We start from the raw sequence: 24,553 nt of genomic DNA on the forward strand, positions 1-24,553 counted from the left end.
TATAAAATTTCATAGAAGACACTGGATTAAATGATTGCCAGTGGCTCTTTTAGGTTTAAAATTATACTATAGTAGGAGATATACTTCCAAAAAAAGCAAAAAAAAAAAGTTCTTGATTAGAGATTTCTTCTGATAGCATTAATTTTCAAAACTGCCTGACAGGCAATAGACCTCTTGTTTTAGATTACCTGGGAGAACATTAGACCATGAAGTTCCACTATCAAACCAGATGTCCAAAATATCCTGACCTGGCACGTACTCCAACGCATCGGGACCACCGACCTAATAAGACAACGTAAAAACATTTTAATTACACAAAGACCATGATACTTACAATTAATATCCAAAAAAAGTCTTAAGAAAATGAAATACAACCATTAAATTCACATTTTACACTGACATTTCTTAAGTATTTTGCCGTTAGGGACAACTACTTCACTACTTCATCTACATGTACAAGTGACTGTGGCCACCTACACATGTATTAATGTAAATGTAAATTGTGTTCATTTTCTTGCAATTATCTTCCAGTTTGGACTTCTCCATGTACGATGCCATTGAACTCATGTCCTATGAAGGCCCTGATGCACCAGTGTTAGGCACTATTCTCCCACATCACACGTGTCTCTACTCAGCCAACAGAGCAGTTGCAGTCAATCCTGGCCCCCGGGGAGACAGCAAACCGCCCCCCCCACTCAGCCTCTGCTGCTGCACAAACACCCAGCTTCTCTCCTGAAATCAAACTGTCTACTCTCAAACTGCTCTGGCTCCTAGTTTATGATGACTAAATTCATGAACTTGACATGATAGCATCACTACTTTTTAACTCTCAGGAACCTCTCGGGTTGTCATTAAATCATGCAATACACACAAAGGCTGTTTAAGTCCAATGGAAACGTACCTGAGATAAGACTTCTTTCGGAAGAAGTTGCTCCGGGGGAAGAGTCCACCAGATATCACTGCCATGCTTTTCCACTAGTTGAATAATGTGCTCGATGGTTTGGCTATGTTCAGGTGGACAAAGCAAAACTGTTCAATTAGTTACCGTGGTTAATAGCAAACATTTAAAAAATTACAAAGTGGTGATTTTTTTCCCCCCATCTGCAGGGTATTTTTCCCAATATGCAGGACATTTTTTCCTATCTTTCCCCCAAACTTTAGTCATATTATCTTCAATTATTTGATTACTTTGTTGCTACTGTCATTGGTCATAAGTAGACCTTAAAAGAAAAAGGAAAAAAAGTTGTGTTTTTTTTAAATAAGGATATCTCCTGATACCTCTTTTTTGGTTACTAATTGCCCTGTTTCTATTTTCTATCCAAGTACCTATATTCAAAACCTCTTAATTATCTACCTCCTCCAATTTCTGCTCAAATTAAGCCAATACATTCTCTCAGTTCCACCTTAAAATGGTACTCAAATTTGTTCTTTGTTCAGATACTATTATTAGTCCAACCTCTCTGCCTCCTACCAGACTGGTGCAATGGTCTGACTTTTCCCCTATTTGCATTCCTTTATATGACACATGTAATTTAATTTAAAGGATACATCTCTGCATTCCTAAAATTGCTTTTATCACACCAACCCTGTCTCAGAAACTTCCAGTGCCCCCTCACTGCTTACAGGACTGAATCCAAATTCATCTGCATAAGAGGCCATGCTGTACCAGAGCATGGGTTTTGGTAACAGATATCCAGGCTTATCTCCCAACTGCTACTTTTCATATACATGACACACACAGTAGTAAAAGTTCTCTAAGTTTTGACTGTCCCTTCTGTTAAGACTAATAGTACAATTTTTATTCAAAAACATTTACTGAGTACTCCAACATCTTGGTCACTGTTCGAGGCACTAGAGTTACAGCAGATAACAAGGCGGATAAGATTCCCACCATAGTGGAACTTGCATTTTAGTGATCCTGGATACTTTTGTCAGGATGACTACAAACTAGATGAGATGATCCAGTAAAACTTAATGCATGCCTAACACACAAAAGAAAGCCAGTAAACGTGTATCAAATGCATACTGAAACTGATCATATCTTTGGGAAGATAAAGATACATAGTTATAAATCATTTGAAAATTAAACTCAGGAAAAATTCTACACTAAATTTTCTCACAGGAATAATATACTTTTAATTTATTATCACAGCTTTATGAACATTACAACTTCCCCAGCTGCTTTCCACCAAGTCAGAATACAGTGGTCAAGAAAACAGAGCATGTGTGGAGAAAATGGAACCCTCCTACACTGTTGGTAGGAATGTAAACTGGTGAAGCCACTATGGAAACAGTGCAAAGAGTCCTCAAAAAACTAAAAATAGAGCTGCCGTATAATCCTACAATCCCACTCCTGGGAACATATCCAGAGAAAATTATAATTGGAAAAGATACAGGTACCCTTATGTTCACAGAGCAATATTTACAACAGCCAAGACATGAAAGCAACCTAAATATCCATCAATAGAAGAACAGAGAGAGAAAATGTGGTGTGTACACACACACACGGAATATTACTCAGCCATAAAAAAGAACAAAATAATGCCATTTTGCTTCAACATGGAGGAACCTAGAAGTTATCATACTAAGTGAAGTCAGACAGAGAAAGACAAATACTATATGATACTACTAATACAAGGAATCTAAAATGTGACACAAATGAAGCTATCCATGAAACAGAAAGAGACTCACAGACACAGAGAACAGACCTGCGGTTGCCAAGGAGGGGAGCGTGGCTAGATTGGGAGCTTGGGGTTAGTAGACGCAAACTATTACATATAGAAAGGGTAAGCAACAGGGGCCTGCTGCATAGCACAGGGAACCATATTCAGGGTCCTGTGAAAAACTAGAATGGAAAGGAATATGAAACAGAATGTGTGTGTGTATACATATATATACACACACACAGCTGAGTCACTTTGCTATATAGTAGAAATTAACACAACATTGTAAACCAACTATACTTCAATAAAATAAATTTATAAAAAGAACATGGACCCCAGAGCCAGAGAACTTTCATTTAATTCCTGACCCTATCACTTACTAGCTATGTGACCCTGGGCAAAGCACTCAATATTCTGTACCTTACTTAGTTTGCAAAAATGCAAATAATAAAGTATCATTAAGAGAGCTATTATGGATATTAATTGAGCTTATATGCAAAATGCCTAGAACAGTGTCTGGCACATATTAATGGGCATTATGTAAGCAATAATAAGAGAAGAATAAGAAGAAGAAGAAGAATGTAAGAGAAGACCCTTGAGAATCCCTTGGACTGCAAGGAGATCCAACCAGTCCATTCTGAAGGAGATCAGCCCTGGGATTTCTTTGAAAGGAATGATGCTAAAGCTGAAACTCCAGTACTGTGGCCACCTCATGCGAAGAGTTGACTCATTGGAAAAGACTCTGATGCTGGGAGGGATTGGGGGCAGGAGGAGAAGGGGACGACAGAGGATGAGATGGCTGGATGGCATCACAGACTCGATGGACGTGAGTCTGGGTGAACTCCAGGAGTTGGTGATGGACAGGGAGGCCTGGCATGCTGCGATTCATGGGGTGGCAAAGAGTCAGACACAACTGAGCGACTGATCTGATCTGATCTGGTGTAATCAATATCTATTATTTAAACTGATTCTTTGAAGTCAGGAAACTTTACAGTTAATTTTGTTAACCAATTACCAAAACACATATCACACACATACATATTAATATTTAAAGATTAAAGTATGTATACTAAAGCCAACTTTTGAATTATCCTCCTTTCTACCACACTCCATTAACACAAGTAACTAAGAATGCAGGTCCACAAGAGTTGGTAGAAATGGAAGGAGTGGATAGAAAAAACCTCTATGCTCCTGACCTGGATCTACTTGTTATTAATCATGACCATGTATTATGAATCACTAAATCTCTCTAAGTCTGATAAATCAGATAAAATGAAGTGTTTATGAAAAATTGCTATGGGAGGCAAAAACCAAATGGGTGTTATAACTTAAATATGCTCTACAAATTGAAAACCAAAATACTTAAGTTGGTTATACTTCAAAGAATAGACTGAAAAAGTATGATGCTACATTTATTTTGAAGAAATTATAAATCATAAGGATGTGTAAATGGGCACAAGTCCATATTTCTAATACAGTCACACATTTCATATGGACTTTAACAGTAAAGATAAACTTTTTGTGACATGAGACCATAAAAACTTTGTGCAATAACTACCTAGTTATATGACAATATTTAGTTACATATTACTATTTTATATAGTTTACACAGAACACTGTATCAGTTAAGAAAACTGAATATACTATAATAGAAAATCTGAATAAACCTAACGCTATTACTCTTAGAACAAAAAAGAGATACTATCAAAGGATTCTCCAGGCAAGAATACTGGAGTGGGTTCCCATGATGTTAGGATTTTATTACTCAAAATAGTTTTTGTGTATATACAAGTTTATATATTTATGTGTATACCTTTATTAATAAAAGGACTTTATAAGACCTCTCTAATTGGATTCATTTAAAAATGGCTAAAGTGACAGATAAACTGTTCTGTGTCTTGGGGTTCCTTAAATGCTGGGCCTTATAAGCAAGTAACACAATTAAAAGCGAGGCCTTGAAACTGTGTCTCCCAAATCATGGCTCAATTCTGCTTTACTTCTCCTTTCAGCCTTTCTGGGCTTCCCTAGTGGCTCAAAGGGTAAAAAATCCACCTGCAATGAGGGAAACCTGGGTTTGATCCCTGGGTTGGGAAGATCCCTTAGAGGAGGGAACGGCTTACCCACTCTAGTATTCTGGCCTGGAGAATTCCATGGACAGAGGAGCCTGGTGGGCTACAGTCCATGGGGTCACAAAAAGTCAGACACGACTGAGTGACTTTCACTTTCAGCCTTTCTAACTCTTTTACGAAGACAAACACTGCATCTGTGAACTCATACTCCCCTTCTCTGGGGTTTGCTGGGCAAAGGCAAAAAGACCCTCAGTACCCATGCAGGATGAAGGCGTGAACCAGAGACAAGTCAGAAGCAGGAAGTCTCCAGAGACAAGTGCGCTGACAGAGCAAGCACCAAGTCCAAAGACCAGAGTCTACCTGCAACTTACTAGATACTGACAGGAATACATCACGTCATTCTTCTGAGCTTCAGTTTCTATGGATACTGGGAATGCCTGGAGAAGGAAGACTATTTGAAAATTTTTATTTTTTGTTTTCTTTTGAACTTTTTATTTTGTACTGGGGTACAGCCGATTAACAATGCTGTGACAGTTTCAGGTGAACAGTGAAGGGACTCAGCCGCACATATACGTGTGTCCATTCTCCCCCAAACGCCCCTCCCAGCCAGGCTGCCACATTACCTCGAGCAGAGTTCCATGTGCTACACGGCAGGTCCCTGCTGGTCACGCATTTTAAACACAGCAGTGTGTACATGTCCATCTCAAACTCCCTAACTACCCCTTCCTGCTGGCAACCATAAGCTCATTTTCTGTGAGTCTCTTTCTGTTTTGTAAGTTCATCTGTACCATTTCTTTTTAGTTTCCACATATAAGGGATGCCATGTGGTATTTCTCCTTCTCTGTCTGACTTACTTCACTCAGTACGGTAATTTCTAGGTCCATCCATGTTCCTATAAATGGCACTGTTTCATTCTTTCTAATGGCTGAATAATATTCCACTGTATATATGTACCACATCTCCTTTATCCATTCCTCAATCAATGGACACAGGTTGCTTCCACATCTTGGCTAGAAAATTTTTATTCTTAAAAAAAAGTCCTAATATTTTAGTCTCCTTACAATTGTAGATGATACTTGCATATCCATTTCAGAATGCCTAATCCAACTATAATGAAATTATTTTTTATATTGCTAAGTCACAGATAAATTCAATGAAGTTTCAGAATTATATTTTAATTATTACTTAACTATATTCAAGTATCTTAGTGAGAGTCTGTAATGAAAAATACCCAACAGCAAAGAAAGATTTCAATTTTGCAACTGACATGTTATTAAGGTAACTATTATTATAGAATCACATCAAGTTTAGTTAACCACTTCTAGCCTAACTAAAGTTGAAGTTTTAATTGCTACATTTCCTTATAAAGATATAGGTAGTTTATTTACATATACAAAATAATGGTCCAATATAAAAAGTTTAGTATTGTATTATGTAAACCTTATTTGCAAATATGCTTTTTAACACATAAAAGTCCCTTATTTCAGTGACGAGGAAAGTTTTATTTTGTTTTTCTTTTACTTTACCTAATAATACTTACTAAAATCGATGTAACCACACAATGTTATCTACACCAATGAAAATAATCCTGTAGTAGCTTTAAAAAATCTAATTTCAAAAAGGCTGTCATAAATCAAATACATACTACTAAGAAAATGACTATTTTGTGTTCTTCCCAACATACACAGATGAACAAAAAAAATGTTTTTTTCCAGTGTACTGAAAACAAATACAAAGCATTTTTAAGAGGGGAGAGAAGCTCTGCCACATTAATAGACCAAGTCTTACTAACATTTAGAGCAAGACTTGCTTCCTTCCTTTTTATCATGAAATATAAAAATATGATGTACTAAATGTACCCTAAAGGCATTTTCTTCTGCAACTTAACTCTATTTTGAGATCTTAGACAACTATATTACATATGTTTTTAAAGGAAAATAAAGACAACTCTGAATTAGAGTATAAAAGCTGAACAAAATTTATAACAAATAAGAAAGCAGATTTCAAAAATAAAAACATTCTCATAACCCAAACAAATCAAAATTTAAGTGCATGGAATTGGTATAACAAAGTGAGAACTTTCTCCTGACCTATATACTCTGGTGATCTGAATGTCCCAAAAAGTTGTGGCAGTTTTAAAAATAAAATTTGCAATAAAAATAAATGAGCACATATAACTTTCACACTTGAGATGACCACAGTGGATTGCAAAATAAAGATAAATTTAATATTCAAACAAAATCTGAAAAGTAATTTGGGTAAGAAATACAAGTAAATGCTGTACAAGTGCTCAGAAAGTACTCATTACAGCACTGTAAAAAACTTAGAAACAGTCAAATGTTGGGATGGGCTACATTTATTTGATTTTCATACAGAGGGAGTCAGGCAACCATTAAGAGCTAAGCTACTTAGGCTGCTTGGATTCAAGTCTGTGACAGATGATTCTCATTTTTAACTCCCCCTGCTGATAAGCTCAGATTTTAGTAATTATTTAGGGGCTCCCTAAGGAATGTAAGGAAGATAAAATTCTAATTTGAAAACTGAAATTAAATGAGGATAATTTCATGAGGAATTTGGGGTAGCTCTACAAAGATGAGAATATAATACGATGTTCTAGACTTTTTTCCTGTAGCTATTTTATCAAACAATCTATCAAAACCATAAAAAAAAAAGAGCTAAGCTACCATTTTTAATGGCTACCTATTAATTTTTAATGGCCACCTATTAATTCTTCCCAAACTGACTTTATTTCTTCTTTTTCATATCATGTTTCTTCATAAACAATTGTATTAGACATCCCTACATTTATCTACCTATATATCTATATCTATACAAGAGATGTTAGTGTATAAGAGATGTTAGTCCTTTTGCTTCCTTAGGATAAATACTTAGAAGTGTAACTTTTTATTACAAAATTGAGATTGTGCTTTAAAGTTTTAAAACAATTTCTAGTGATATTATTCTTCTGAAAAATAGAACATAAGAAGTAGTCAAAATTTATCTTTTGAAATATAAGAAATCCCCCCTTTGTTAATAAAATGCTAAACTTAACACAAACACACAGTTAACTTATAACCTAAAGATCAGTATAAATTACTGTTAATAAAAGTGGGTGAAACCACTTATCACTACATAATCTCTATGCTTCCATCTTAATGCTGCATTTCATAAAGCAATAAGTCCATCATAAAACTTTGTACTTTACGCAATGGCCTTATCTAAACACACATATTATGTGTCCTTCCTGGGTTTCAATCTGTGAAAATGCACTAGGTAGAACCAGCCACTGCCACATCAACCAATCATTCTGAACTTCGATATCAACTGGGCTCAAGTTTATTTAGCGTGTTCCTAGAAATCAAACAGCATTAAGATTATAAGGTAATGAAGAAACTGTTGCTGTCATTTCAGTTCCCTGCGTTTTGTCTTTATAAAAGCAAAAATGCTAAGGACTATAATATTTTTTTCTTCTGGAAGTCACTGGAATTAAGAATGAGGTAAGAGGCTAAATGTTTCATATTTATTTACTACATTTAATTCTAGAAATTGGGGGTGGTGTCTGTTTTTAATTTAATCCTATATTTTGAAGATGACAGGAAACAATTTTGGAGAAATTTTTACTTGATGAATACTATCGAACTTTTTCACAAATAAGTCATTATTATTAACATAAGCAAAAATTTGAGGTAGCTAAATCTAACACTCAAATTTGAAATTCCTTGCATGTTTCTAATGAAATTTCTCATATTTCTGTAAATCAGGGGCTAAGTTTCCTAAATGCATGTTAACTATTGCATTAACACTTAAATGTTCTGAAATGAAAGAAACTTAATAACTTTTTTTCCTTCCTAGTTTCTATATTTATCTTTATTATATAAAGAGTAATTGTCTTTACTAATTATTAATAGATTTCCACCTAAATTATAAAGATGTTATATCACAGATTAAGATAAATGATTAATGATACTGAAGTCAAAAGTGGAATTATTTCTTGAGAAAATACAAATATGAATATAAAGTACAAATGAGAACATTAATTCAAAATAAAAATTAAACATCAAAGTTTCATATCTACCAGTCTCTCAACTTCTGTAGGAAAGAATAAATCAAGATTTTCTTCTGTGAAACTACATAAGAGATAATTTATACTTTCATCCTGCAAAGCGAAGGGAACCTTCTGATGTTCTTAATGGCGTCATCGATTGTAACAGCAACTCCATGTGGACTGTGCGTCAATTTCCAGTGGAGATGCTGTTACTTTTGATGGCTGCCAACTCACTGCAGTGCAAAGGCATATTCAAGGAAGACCAAGAAAATCATGGTCACCCGATTCTCACTTGATTCAGGAAAAAACACAGACATCCTTTCATGTGGTATTTAAAAATTGACAAATAATTAAGAATTAACATCCATTAAAAAAAAAAAAATCAACTGTTATGCCACTTAAAGGACCAAACATGGAAGAGGATTAGAGTTACTATTCAGAAATGGTGTACAGGAAAATGACCTATGAATTGACAGACAACGTGACTAAGTCTGTCTGTCATTTCTGTAGGCCAATGTTCTGTATATCTCTGCGACTTCAAAATCAGAAATCAACTATACCACGCAAGCAACACAAAGCTCAATGCAGAGAAAAGAATCTGTTACTCACCATGCAAACAAACTGACTGAAAATAAAACACAAATTATACCTAAAAAAAATCTGCTTGTTTTTTCTGACAAAGCTCACATTTATTTCACCTACGTCACTGACCAATTGACCTAGGTACCATTTTGTTGTAGTGATTAAATAATGGTCAAATAAACCAGCTTGCTCTACTTACTAATATGTACAACTGGTACACTTCAATCACTTCAGGGAAACTCCCTAAAAATCTTGCTCTCTAAGTGCAGAAAAGAGTGAGGAACAATCACAGTGTTTTTATAAACATTTCCTTCAAGGAAAACTCCCTGGTAAGGAATTTAAGCAATACTTGTGTAAATTTATCTCAACTTTAATTCTCAGTAGGGAAAATAAGACACTAGTTTTTATGTGATCAAGCTCTAAATTTTAAAAATATAAGCAACAGTATTTGGGTCAAAGAGTCTTAGCTCGAAACTGTAATAATATTGCAATAATCTTACAATCACTTCCTGATCTCTAACTTCTAGCTTCTTTTTCTAAAACACACTCTTACTCCTCACTCCTACTTAAAAGTTTAAACTCCTTAGCCTGGTATTCAAGGCTGACTTCAGTTTGCCCCAGTCAAGCTTTCTCGGGTGTTTACCTCTCTGCTCCCCTCACACACACCCCGAAGCCCCATTACAGTCCTATACGTGCTATGTTTTTGCCACTCTGGCTCCTCAGCTTCTAATACCACTACTTGCTAAGTACTTTCCCCCATTTCCTGCCCAATTCTCAAGGCCCTTCTCAAATGCCATATCCTCTACAAAGGAAGCAAACAAACTATTTTGGGTTCAAAGCAAATCCTTTAGTTCTTTCTGAGGCATGTTGCCAGAAGGTGTCAGATTTTCCCTGAAGTCGTGACACAAGAATATTTCAAAGTGAAAAGGAGCCTTCACACCAAGGATACTCAGAACTACCCAACATGCAGTGAAAGGTAATTTAAAACAAAACACTGGGATCGACAATTTAAAAAAAAACTAAAATATATATATTCATAAAAACACCACGTACAGCATACTAATAATGTAGTCAATGAAAAGCACAACCTTTTTACAAAAATGATGTTGAATTCCCCTCGCTGTCTCCTGAATTCTCCATTACTTGCTGCCTCCATGCCCTCAAAATCCTCACTGGATCCTCAACTGATAAAATGTGAAAATACTTCCCAAAATGTAGTCAAACTCTTTGTTCATATTACAGAATAACTTAGTAAAAAAAATCTGAAACAAAATTACTTCCAAAAAAATGAAAATTCAGGATATATTCCCAAAAGAAATGATTAATATTCCCTTTTCCACATCTCTTAATAACAGTAACAATCCTGAAAGCCACCCTAATTTGCCAGAAGATAAACCAGCTAGGTTATTACCACAATAAGAGCGGGGACCATGTCAGTCTTGTCTATTGCCTCAGAAAAAGGGTCTAGTGTATGACCAGCAAAAAAAAAACCTTTTTATTGTATAAGCTCTTCTATTCTGAATTGTTTACTAGGTTCATGTATTATCTTTCCAAATTAAAAAGAAAATTAAACAAAAAAAGAAGAAATAACTAGTGCATTCAACTATATTATAGTTTCTTAAATTTTAAATTATCTGTACAATTACCTAACACCATTTCTACTGAGAGAAAAAACAGACTCAGAGTGAAAGACCGACACTGATTCCTAAATCAAAATTACATACTGGGCCACTCAATCTGCTCACTTTGGGTTCCTGACACCTTACTCCAACACAGTGCTAGGCACACAGTCAGGAATAATGAATTCTCAAAGAAAAAAAGTCAATGCCTTTAATTCTGAGTTATCAATACTGAAAATAATCCAGTATTTGTTAAAACTTCACCCATCTGAAAGGATCTTTTTGAAATTTATATTTTACTTCCCTAAAAAAGATAGTTATTTTAGACTATTTTATTTAACATATATCAAGAGTTTTCCATAGTCCACTATTTTTCCATTTTTGAAGAAAATACAACTCACTTTAAAGTGCTGAAAAATTTTGAAAGAGTTCTACCTGTTGATCAAGACTTCATCTTTTGTCTTATGATGAAACACAGGAATTGGAACACCCCAAACTCTTTGCCTTGATATGCACCAGTATGGCCGCCTGTCCATCATTTCAACCATGGCATTCAATGCTGATCCAGGAATAAATTTCACTTTTTTCAACAATTCCTGCAATTGATTCACAAATCAAGTTCAGTGAGAGAAAGCAGAACAAATTTTCTAGAACTCCCATTCTTTATCATGATACAGTTCCTTATTTTGGAAGTTTATAGGCATTTACATGCCCCCTCTCCCTGCCAAAGAGAAACTAATCTCAAAAAAACCATAGATTTCAGAGCAAACAAGGCGATATTAAAACAGGGCCACAAAGGATCTAATAAATAACATCAAGAGCAGACTCCACCTTTGAAGAAGTGACAAGCGATTTTATACTAATTTCTAAACACTCCTAGATCAAAATTGGTAATAACAGGTTTAATAGAAGTACTACACGTTATTAAACTTCAGTTAAACTCAATTCAAACTTGATTTCCAGGTTTCTTTTTTAAATGTTTAAGAAATAAGCTCCTATCTTAGGTTGACAAGGATACTGAAATACAACCTAATTTTATGTAGTACGGTTTAGTTAAGGAATAATTATTATTTTTTAAGGTGGTAATAACAGCATGAAAGTTATGTTTTAATTTTAAATGTCAGATATATATGATGAAATATTTATGGAAAACATAATACCTAAAAGTTGCTTTAAAATAATCCAATGGGTAGGAAGTGTAGATAATGAGTAGGGATGTAGCTAAAAATAAAATTGGCAAAAAGTTGATTATTGTTGAAGTTGGGTGATGGAAACATGGCAGTATATTATTTTCTCTATTTCTGCAAAGATTAACTAAAAATTTTCCATAAGGAAGTTAAGAAAACAAACTTGTCTTCAGCGTACTGCATCAGCATCAGATTTGGATGTTCTGCAACAAAAATCTATGCAGAGCTGAAAGTCACAAACTACATTTACAGGTAAGAAAAACAGGCTTTATAGAGAAATGTAAAAAAAACAGAACAAAGCAAAGAAACAGTCCATAGCACAGCTCTCCAATTTACATGAATGTAGAAAGTATTAACTGCCTCCATAGCTTTGGCAAGGGCCCCAAACTGCCAGGCCAACAAATGAACCAACTAATAACAGTACTGCTATATGCAAGCTGTAAAGCAAAGTATCTGTACACTCAGCATGGTCAACAAATATATATTTGAAAAACAAAAGCAAAATATGGTATTTGAGTTCTTTCATTTAATAGAATCAAGTTATTCATGAGATACACACACACACACACACACAGATACATCTATGTATTGAATGAAAGAGCTTTAATTAATTTAAATTAATATTTAAAATGCCAGCTATAAAGTAATTGTTAGCTCAAAGTAATAGCTTTTCAAATGAATTGTGAATTCAATTCAACCCTTCAAGCAAAGGGTTTTAAAAGAATTTTGGTAAATGCCTATTATGTGCCAGACACTGTTCTGGGAACTCTTATTCACGTATCTCATGAGGTAGGCATTATTATCACCTTTATACAGATGAGGAAACTGAGGTTCTGAGAGTTTAAACAATTTGCTGAACTCAGGTCGTAATTTTATGCTACTTTCACACTGGGCAGGAAATTAGAGCAAACTAATTAACCTTTTTAAGCATGAGTTTCCACATATGTCATGACGGAATGGAGAAACCCAAGGTCCCTCCAGATCTAAAATTCCACAATTTTATGAAACCAATTAATAATAGCCTTAATTCCTTCTACCCTCAAAACCCTACCCCAACCTCACAGATAAACCTTTCATCCTGGGGAAGGGATGAATGAGGGAATGATAAACCCAACCCTTACAGCAGGATGCCCTTTATACCTTGGCTGTAGTCTTAATATCCGTGATATTTACAAACCACTGCTTGCTGGCACGAATAACTACTGGTTTCTTAGTTCTCCAATCATAGGGATAGCTGTGTACCAATTTTTCTTCTTTCAACAAATTCTTTGCAGCCTGAAGCATCATTATAACTTAAAAAACAAAAAACAACTTACATTAGACACAATGAAAAAGTACTATGAAAACCCTAATACTCTCTAAACTTCCAGGGAGTACGAAATCTGGGCCAACAGGTGACAGGAAGAGTAGCCATCTACCAGGGAGCAAAGGCATAATCTGGGAATCTCCAGACAAAAAAAGCAGAAACTGTAAAACCTTAAGCAGACTCCAAAGTATGCCATTCCCATGGGCTCTTCTCAAAGACGACAGAACACACCTAGAACTCTACATCTCAAATCCAGAGTCACAGTCTCTCATACTATGAATCTTCAAATGGTCTCCAGGTAATCCAAAGAAACCAGGTATACTGGCTTGAATTTTGTCCCCTAAGTCCTTGCCCCTACAACCTGTGACTGTGACCTTATTTGGAAATAGGGCCTTTGTAGATGCAGTCTTGGAAAAGGCAATGGCACCCCACTCCAGGACTCTTGCCTGGAATATCCCATGGATGGAGGAGCCTGGTAGGCTGCAGTCCATGAGGTCGCACAGAGTTGGACACGACTGAAGTGACTTAGCAGATGCAGTCTGCAACTAAGATGGGGTCACACTGGACCTCCCTGATAGCTCAGTGGGTAAAGAATCTGCCTGTGATGCAGGAGACACAGGAGATGTGAGTTCAATCACTGGGTCAGGAAGATGCCCTGGAGAAGGAAATGGCAACCCACTCCAGTATTCTTGCCTGGAAAACCCTATGGACAGAAGAGCCTGGAGAGCTACAGTCCATGGGGTCACAAAGAGTCCGACACAGCTAAGCGACTAAACCACCCACACTGGATTAGAGTGGGCCCTAATTCCAACGCCTGGTGTCCTTGTAAGAAGAAGAAAGAATACACAGAGAGAGACACACAGAGCAAATGACAGGGGACAATGGAGGCAGACTGGAGTGATACAGCTATAAACCAAGGAAAGCCCAGGATTACCGGAGCCAACAGAAGCTAGGCAGAGGCAAAGAAGGACTTTTTCACAGAGCTTTCAGAGAGAGCAGAGCCTGGCTGACACCTTGACTTCAGACTTCTCGCCTCCAGAACTGTGAGAGAATAAGTTTCTGTTGTTCTAAGCCACCAAACTTATAGTAGTTTGTGACAAGAGCCTAGGAGAATTAATACACCAGATCTAATTGGCCTTAGTCGTGGTGTGGGCAAAGAAAGGTGTTCATAGTGTAGGTCAGTGATATGAGTTACTAGAGGAGTGAGTGAGTGATTCAGTCAACATCCAGCCCCAAGGTTGACTTCATCCTTCCACGAAACTCACACTGCTGATGACTATCTCTGCTGTTCTAAGGTAACACCACTCCCTGCTGACCGCCCTGATGTGATTAAACAAGTAGGGCAATTCAAAGTGAAAGATGAAAAAGTGCCAAACTCCATGTTACACCACGTGGCAAAATAAAATACAATTTCCGCTTTTTGCTTCTGTTGAAAGTGCAAGATTGAGAGAACTGTCAGCAAAGATTACTGCTGGCTGCTTCTCAGAAAATGCATATTTACAATATCAACATAAAAAAGAAAAAAAAAAACAACACAATATCAACATACACAGGACTCACCTGCATCTGTTCCCTCTTTAAGAACAGCTTTGTTTTGAAGTTCAGGACCTGCAGCATCTGTGAAAACTCCATCTTCATTCACTAAACAATCCTACAAAGAGTCGTTCTGAACAATTAAAATAAAGCATCAAGACTTTCTATCTTATGACAACATCTGGCAAAACAATATATACTGTATAAAACATCTCATTATAGTCTAGTCTTTCACTGTACTGAAATTTAGGTATCACTTCTTAGTCAATCAGAATTTGTGAATTTAAACACTTAAATCACCAAAAAGGCAAACTGTATTACTAAAGCACATACCTAGAATTTAATAATAAAAAGTAACAAGATATACTAAAAACTTCTGTTAACTTACAGATCTGTGGCCATGTATATACACTGTGATGACTTTGAGACTTGTCTTTAACTAAATAGAAAAACTTGCTAAGTAACTCATGTGTAAAATAAATTTTGAGAGGATGGTTTAGTCTGAAAAAAATGGCTCTTTGGAATTATCCAGTATCCCAGGTGGCTCAGTGGTAAAGCATCCACCTGCAAATCCAAGGGACACAGGAGATGCGGGTTTGATCCCTGGGTCAGGGAGGATCCCCTGGAGCAGGAAATGGCAACCCACTTCAGTATTCTTGCCTTCGAAATCCCATGGACAGAGGAGCCTGGTGGGCTACAGTCCCCAGGGTTGCAAAGAGTTGAACATGACTAAGCGACTTAAGCACACATTCACATAAGCAAAACCCACTCACCATTTTTCATGGCTTGAAAGTAATTTGTCTACGTGACTTAGTACTTGGAAAAAAAATGCCCCTATTTACTATGTATTCTTCAATTTCAACTCTGTGCCAATTCTGTGCTGATTCTAGGAAATGATTCTTAGTTAGTATGAGCTAATGAGATTTATTGCACAAAAGCATTTCACAACTTAACTATAAAGACAAAAATTATCATTTATTATCAAAAAGTAAAGATGTTAGGGTTTATCACTTCAATTCTACAAAAGCAATTATTAAAAAGGAAAAAGGAGGAGCAGTACCATGGACAAGTTGTGTTGAGCAGCTACACTGTAATCTTCCATACCATGAGCCGGGGCTGTGTGAACCAGCCCGGTTCCTTTTGTCATGGTCACATGATTGGCAGGTAAAAGAGGAGACTCCCTCTCGGAAATTAAAGGATGAGCACAAGAACCATTTTCCAAGTCCACACCTGTGGGGAAAGAAAAGCACAATTGAGAGTTATTTTATATGGCGATTCTTCTATCTCTTCAAGGAAAGCAACAGATATCAGGCTGAGAGGAGCAAAATCTGAGACAAGGCTGGGCTCAAATTCTGGCTTTCCCTTTTACTTGTTCTGCGACTTTCAGGAATCTATAAACTGTAAGTAATTACAGTTTGTATCTCACAGGTCTGCTGTGAGGATAAACTGGTTGATGCATGTTAAGCATTTTGGGTAACATATCACAATATTTGCTGCACTGTAAATGCTTTAAAGTACTGGTAATTATTAAATTAAATAGATAATCAAATGAACTCAAGAACATTTCTCTAATTTATGTACAGTTATGTGCCTTTTAGAACAGAGGACAAAAAAATTCTAGATCAATGGGTCAACGACCAGCAGGTTCTAATACTACCTCTATGGGAACTCATTGCTGTTGCTTTTCATAATGTTACCCTGAAAAGGTAAGATCTGATAAATAATACCTGACATTTACTGGGTACCCACCGTACACTGGACTCAACATAAACTCTGACCTCACCTTCATAATAGTACAAAACAGCTAACGTTATCTCCAATTTACAAATCAGAAAACAAGAAAATATAGGCAATTTGTCTGAGGTTACATGGCTAACAAATGACTAAATTCAAGTTCAAAGGCAAGTCTGACTCTAATATTGTACATAACTCTAGCTCCCTTTAATAATATACCATACCCATCATCTATGAAGTTTTCTGTCGTCGTTGTTATCACGTAATCACTAAGTCATATCTGACTCTTTATAAACCCATGGACTATAGCCTTCCAGGATCCTCTGTCCATGGGATTTCCCAGGCAAGAATACTGGAGTGGGTTGCCATTTTCTTCTCCAGGGGATCTTCCTGATCCAGGGATTAAACCTGCATCTCCTGCACTGCAGGTGGATTCTTTACCACTGAGGCACCAGGGAAGCCCTCTACACCATTGCTGTTTCCCAACTTTACTGCCTCTTGAGTTGAGCTCCACAAACTAATCTTTCTTTCATACATTCGAAAAATAAACGGTTTCAAGCTTTAAAATGATTCACTGGTTCTACCCATCCACTTACCCAACATACTAAATAGGTCTGTTTATTCTATCTAGTCCTTAGCATTAATAACTGAAGAATGGTCAATGGCCCCCTTATGCCTCAGATATTCCCCACAAATCATTCTTCATCTTTCCAAACTAAATGATATTTAACAACAAAAAAAACTGCCTTTATAAATTTCTCCACTTCTATGATCCTTTTTTCTAGCCATAGAGCAATAAAAACTATACTGCCTACACATATCACCAGAAGAACACAAATCTTTTAACTTTGGACATTTCATAGAAAAGACAGCTCTTTTGCTGATTTCATTTTGCTTAAAACAGCACAATGGGTAAGAGGTGTGAGAAAAACTGACATTTTCTTATAAAATCCTGACAAAATTCCCTTTTCTGAAGAAAATCACAAGCCTTCCTTGCTGTCTCACTTGGATGACTTGGCATTTTATAACCAGGAAATACCTGAATTACTAGGAAAATTACTTTAGGATGCATTCTTTTCCATGCAAATTTTAATGCTGTTAAGAGAGAAAAGGTCAGCACTGATTTTTAGAGAAATCAACTCTTTAGTTTGTGTTTTGATTCCTTTTCTAGAAATCAGATTGACAAGTAACACCAGTCTCTACAACCTTGTGCTGTACTCTTTACGCATTTTTAGTATGGAAACCACAGCTTTGGAGCAAAGTAAACTTTATCTATGAACTTTCCTTTAGCCCCAATACTTAGTGCTTATAATACTTAATACTCTTCCTCACCTCCCAACAAAGATCCCCAGATGATTGAGAAACAATTGACATTTCTTTCTGGAAAGAAAATCTATCCCCCCAAAAATGTTCCATTTCAGCTGTTCAACATTCCTACTACTTTAGTAAATAGAAAGCCAGCTGTTCTTAGATTATTCAGCCAGAAATGAAAAGTATACAAATTGCTCTGAAACATGGTGGATCAAAATGGCAATCCATCAGTTCTCTACAAAGTGATAATTTGAAACAGTTAAGCAGTCTAGAAAAAGGATCTTTAAATTTAACCTTATACTTTTACAAACCTTTTGAGCATGCCATTCAACTTCTGTAGCAACATCTAAAATGTCAATGAAGTCTATTACTATCTTCTGCACTTAAAAAAGAGGTGGGCTGTAATTAATAATACTATATTGTATATTTGAAAGCTGCTAAGAGAACAGAACCTCTTAAAAAGCCTCTTGATGAAAGTAAAGAGGAGAGTGAAAAAAGTGGCTTAAAACTCAACATTCAGAAAACTAAGATCATGGCACCTGGTCCCATCACTTCATGGCAAATAGATGGAGAAACAAAGTTAACAGTGATAGACTTTATTTTGGGGGGCTCCAAAATCACTGCAGGTGGTGACTGCAGCCATGAAATGAAAAGGTGCTTGCTCCTTGGAAGAAAAGTTATGACCAACCTAGACAACATATTAGAAAGCAAGAAATTACTTTGCCAACAAGACCCGTCTAGTCAAAGCTATGGTTTTTCCAATAGTCATGTATGGATATGAAAGTTGGACTACAAAGAAAGCTGAGCACCAACGAATTGATGCTTTTGAACTGTGGTGTTGGAGAAGATTCTTGAGAGTCCCTTGGACTGCAAGGAGATCCAACTAGTCCATCCTAAAGAAATCAGTCCTGAATATTCATTGGAAGGGCTGCTGCAAAGCTCAAACTCCAATACTTAGGCCACCTGATGCGAAGAACTGACTCATCTAAAAAGACCCTGATGCTGGGAAAGATTAAAGGCAGGGGAAGGGGACGACAGAAGATGAGATGTTGGATGGCATCACCGACTCGAGTTTGAGTAAACTCTGGGAGTCAGTGATGGACAGGAAAGCCCGGCGTGCTGCAGTCTATGGGGTCGCAAAGAGTCGGACATGACTGAGTGACTGAACTGAAGAGAATAGACCTTAAAAGTTCTCATGACAAGGAAAAAAACTCTGTAACTATGTGTGATGATGATGTTAACTAGATTTATTATGATGATCATCTCACAATGCATACAAATATTAAATCATTATACCAAATGTCTAAATTAATACAATGCTATATATATCAATTTTTTTAAAAAAAGAGGTGAGTGAAGGGTATGGACTTAAGAATATACCAGATCCTCTAACTTACCAAATGTACCAATAAGATACAAATGGTATTAAATACTAAACATTCTGCAGCTTCTTTTATGCCTTTGACATTAAAAACTTTTTGATTTTTGTTAAGATTGTTTAAACCTCTAACTGGCTTATATCTGAACTGATACATTTTGAGGTCTTCTCTATTCAGCTGGACAATCTTTCCATTTTTGGTTTTTCCTGTGGTCATGTATGGATGTGAGAGTTGGACTGTGAAGAAGGCTGAGCGCCGAAGAATTGATGCTTTTGAACTGTGGTGTTGGAGAAGACTTTTGAGAGTCCCTTGGACTGCAAGGAGATCCAACCAGTCCATTCTGAAGGAGATCAGCCCTGGGTGTTCTTTGGAAGGAATGATGCTAAAGCTGAAACTCCAGTACTTTGGCCACCTCATTCGAAGAGCTGAATCATTGGAAAAGACTCTGATGCTGGGAGGGATTGGGGGCAGGAGGAGAAGGGGACGACAGAGGATGAGATGGCTGGATGGCATCACTGACTTGATGGACGTGAGTCTGAGTGAACTCTGGGAGTTGGTGATGGATAGGGAGGCCTGAGTGAACTTTGGGAGTTGGTGATGGATAGGGAGGCCTGGCGTGCTACGATTCATGGGGTTGCAGAGTCGGACATGACTGAGCGACTGAACTGAACTGAACTGAACTGAACTTGTGATCTTTTTTCTTTCATAAGAAACTCAAAGATATACCATCCCTAAAGATCAAAGGTTATTTTAAACTTCCTTAGATTTCCATAGTTATATTTCAAAATCAGCCACTACTTTAGGAGTCCCAAATTATAGCTTACTAAGGATTCTTTTGACAGAAATGCTATCTTGGAAATAACTTTCAGAATTTATTCAGTTTCCTTATTAAAATCATATACCCCAAAATAAATGGGATTTATTTCCTTCCTAGCTCTTTTGATCAAATCAGATAAAAATAGTTTTCAGTAATTTACTTTTGAATAAAAATTTAAAGGAAAATTTGCACATTTTATATTGTATAGAGGACATTTTTCTAATTTTCCACTGGATATTTGTCAAAAAATTTTTTTTCAACTATTGTGACTTTGTCAATGTTCATATTTTCTATGCTCCTATCATGTTTAATGTATATTCTCCTTCAGTTTGATCAATATAAAATATATTCTAGAAAGGCAGAAGCCATATTTGTTTTATTCACAATGAGCAATGTTCAGCAAGGTACTGAACGCAGATCAACCCAGTATTCTAATGACTTTGACTGTCAGAGTATCTGTAAATCCTCACCTGAAAATGTTGAAATAACTTCAAATGTTGTTCCCAAAGTAGAAGCAACAGATGTTACTTTATCTGCACCTAGAATGTACAAGTCTCCAGATGAGGAACACTTCACAACAGCATACCTAAAATAAAATTGAGGAGTAAGCTGCTAACAATGAAAAAGGAAAAACCACAGATAACATTTTAAACGTTTCGAATCACTTCAGAAAAACTAACTAAGATTAAAAAAAGTACTATTTTCAAAGGACTTCATTCCTTACATTTCTGTTTTCTTTTCCAAAGAAGCTGGAAAATAGGGTCTTAAGTGGTATTCTCTAAAGCTTAATAAAATCTATATGAACATAAAAACTAAGTGATAATTCACTAATTTTAAGAGGATAATGAGGATGCAATAAGATCAAAATAATGCTAAAAAATGGAACTGATCCTATTTGTGGACAAAACAAAGATTGCTGTAATATACCTACTTTGATTCTGGCATGTAACAAACAGCTTGATTGGCTGGAATTGTCCAAGGCTGTGTGGTCCAGACTAAAAAACTAACAGGAGATGAACCATCTGTGAAAATAAAATTTCAAATATGCTAGCAAATCAAATGTTTTAATTCCTTAAGTTTAATAAACTCAAACAACGGATAAATCTTACCTAGAAGAGATGCCAACTTAGGAGAAGGTTTCAGGAGAGGGAATTTTACATACACTGAGCGACTGATGTGCTCCGGATTATATTCAAGTTCTGCTTCAGCCAATGCAGTCCTAAGGTTTAAAAACATTAAACATAAATATTTGGAAGTCCCACAAAATTCTCCACTTTAGCTACCCAAAACACATAAATACCTTGATGAAGGAGACCAAAACACAGGTTTGTAAGATCGATAAATCAAGCCCTATAAAAGACAAAGATATATGAAAGCTGGAATTCTGTAACAGGTAATTCAACATACTCAAAGGGAAAAAAAAAACTTTATTACCTTATCATACATTTGGTAGAAAATTCTCAACTGCTTGGCCTCGTATCTCCCATCAAAAGTATAGTAGCAATTATTCCAATCTGCCATTATTCCCCAGCGAATAAATGACAATTTCTGTTTCTCAATTGCTGCTTTGGCGAATGATCTAGCTAAAATCAATAAACAAAAAGCCTTTTGAAAATGAGTTAAAATTCTTGAACACAGTTTAGCATGTATATCTCTAAATGAAAGCATCACACACAATTTGAAAATGAGTTAAAATTCTTGAATACAGCTTAGCATGTATCTCTCTAAATGCAGGTATTACACAAAATTTAGACTATAAAAATGTTTAAAAGTAAAGTTATCCTCAAAGTTAAAAGTATTCAGCAGATAACTTACAACAAATTCTAAAATTAACTAAAATTTCAAAATTTTTAAAAATTATAAAAAATATACAAAAATTATAAAAATTTGTCTCTTCCATTATTCAGAGATCATAAAATGATCTTACATTTAAAAAAAACAAACTGGAAAAGTTACTCTTACTTCATAATTTAAGAAAACGTCAGAGAATAATTATTTCATTACATACACACACACACAATTAATTAGTGTAACCAATCATACTGTTTCACAAGAAGTATGAGATCTTCAAAATCATATCCAATTATACAATAGTTTAACAGATAAGATCAGACGAGTCCTCCTTGACTCACTCTATTGAAGGAAAGGACCGAAAAAGAGACTTCTAAATAAATTTTAATTTAAAATTTACTTTTGGTTTAGGTATAGGTCAACAGGTTCTAGCCAAGAAAGTAAATAAAAACAATAACAAAAATAATAATTTCAAAGTTCTCACAAAAGTCAATTACACAAAATCTGAATCTTCTGTGACACAGTGGTTTCCAACTGATCTCATTATAAGTGAAAAAACAATAGCAAAAAACAAAAAGCAACAAGTGTCTTTGATAAAGTCCTGACTTTTCCAAGGAACTATGGTTTACAAATAACATTTTGAAACAGAAATAGAGATTACTTACCTTTCTCTCTAATTTCCATAGCTGAAAGATTCTGAGCTTTTCCACCAAGTTCTGATAATACTTTGATTTCAATGGGTAACCCATGACAATCCCAGCCTGGAACAAAATGTATTTTGGAACCCCTCATCATATGGTATCGATTGGCTATGTCTTTCAAAATCTGCAAAGATGAAATGATAATCATCATTCATACAAAAAGCATGTGGCCTACAACTTATGTTCTCTTAGTATCATTTTAAAACACTAATAAAATCCAACTTTAAAGGATTTATATAGAATTACCTATTAAATCAACTTATGTTCTACATAAATACAAGCATAACAAATATCTGATTTTTAAAATGTCATTAACTCCCCCAGGAAGAAATCAAATTACAAAAGATTTCAAAGTGAAAAACATTATATCCAAGATTACTAATTTTTTTTAAGTTGGAGTATGCAAATAAGCAATCCACACTACCACTTTAAGAAATAATCTGAACTTCCTAAAAATTAGAGTAAAAAATTATAATTTGCTTTACTCTCATGGAAAAAAATTATTTATGTGAATAATCCAATATTATATATAATATTATGTATATTTAGCTCATAAATATTACAGAATCAAGGCAGAATTTATAATGCCCTTAGAGTATGAAATATTATGCTTAACTCTGTTACTACTAAAACCCTAAATAACACAGTAGATCTCTTAGAAAAGTTCTGTAACTGTTTACTAGCTCATCTTAAGATACTGCTGCTGCTAAGTCGCTTCAGTTGTATCCGACTCTGTGCGACCCCATAGACGGCAGCCCACCAGGCTCCCCGGCCCTGGGATTCTCCAGGCAAGAACACTGGAGTGGGTTGCCATTTCCTTCTCCAATGCATGAAAGTGAAAAGTGAAAGTGAAGTCGATCAATCCTATCCGACTCCTAGCGACCCCATGGACTGCAGCCTACCAGGCCCCTCCATCCATCGGATTTTCCAGGCAAGAGTACTGCAGTGGGTTGCCGGGCAGCAAATTTGAAAAAATATATATACCCACTGAAAAATGGAGGCTCAAAGGCAAAGGACAGACTTGGCTCCAGGCTCAATTCCTTCTTCCCAAAATTAAATAATGCAGTAGTCCAGAAAAATATATCTTCCCTTCCATGTCTCTCAAAAGTAGAAAAGATAATACACATTCCTCTCACAACTTCTATGTAAAACTCCTTTAGACTTCTTACCAAAGGGCAGGGGGCCTTGCAATCTGGGGGTAGTCATATAACAAAAACATTCATCTACTGATACATACTTAAGATTTGTATACTCTTTGTTATGTATATTACTTACATCAATCAATATAAATAACATCCTTTCTATTTATCCCTATTTGAAGTTGTTTTATTTATTTATCTGTCCCTTCCTGGAAAATACAAACTCTTTGAAATCAGAGCTCCCATCTGTCTTCATCTGTAAACTTCCAGCATTTAGAATGGTGACTGCCACTATTCGTAGCTCAGTCGGTAAAGAATCCGCCTGCAATGCAGGAGACCTGGGTTCGATTCCTGGGTCGGGAAGATCTCCTGGAGAAGGAAGTGGCAACCCACTCCAGGATTCTTGCCTGGAGCATCTCATAGACAGAAGACTCTGGCGGGCTACAGTCTACAGGGTCACAAGAATCGAACACGACTAAGCATATACACCCTATTCTACAAGTACTTAACTGAATAAAGGAAAGCATGCACATATGCTCTAGACTGTGATATCTCATACAGTCCTTACTAGCCACCAGCAGTAATAAGCATCAAAACTGGCTAGTCCAAATTGAGATGTAAATATACAATATATACCACTGAGTGAAAAAAGTTAACCCCCCAAAACTGTATGATTA

General features: G+C 35.9%; 1 protein-coding gene across 1 annotated transcript in view; it reads right to left on the bottom strand.

Annotated features, from left to right (window-relative positions):
• Window positions 1-24,553, bottom strand: part of IARS2 (isoleucyl-tRNA synthetase 2, mitochondrial) — a 44,013-nt gene that overhangs the window by 14,109 nt on the left and 5,351 nt on the right. The window contains exons 3-14 of the mRNA XM_005905560.3: window positions 22,702-22,861; window positions 21,680-21,828; window positions 21,546-21,595; window positions 21,355-21,464; window positions 21,177-21,267; window positions 20,716-20,831; window positions 16,065-16,234; window positions 15,032-15,122; window positions 13,306-13,457; window positions 11,414-11,574; window positions 902-1,004; window positions 189-282 (exon numbers count right to left, since the gene is read on the bottom strand). Coding sequence (XP_005905622.2) covers window positions 189-282; window positions 902-1,004; window positions 11,414-11,574; window positions 13,306-13,457; window positions 15,032-15,122; window positions 16,065-16,234; window positions 20,716-20,831; window positions 21,177-21,267; window positions 21,355-21,464; window positions 21,546-21,595; window positions 21,680-21,828; window positions 22,702-22,861 — 1,447 coding nt within the window. The remainder of the gene's footprint in view (window positions 1-188; window positions 283-901; window positions 1,005-11,413; window positions 11,575-13,305; window positions 13,458-15,031; window positions 15,123-16,064; window positions 16,235-20,715; window positions 20,832-21,176; window positions 21,268-21,354; window positions 21,465-21,545; window positions 21,596-21,679; window positions 21,829-22,701; window positions 22,862-24,553) is intronic.

This window comes from Bos mutus, chromosome 16 (genome assembly GCF_027580195.1).
Source record: "Bos mutus isolate GX-2022 chromosome 16, NWIPB_WYAK_1.1, whole genome shotgun sequence".
NCBI lineage: Eukaryota > Metazoa > Chordata > Mammalia > Artiodactyla > Bovidae > Bos > Bos mutus.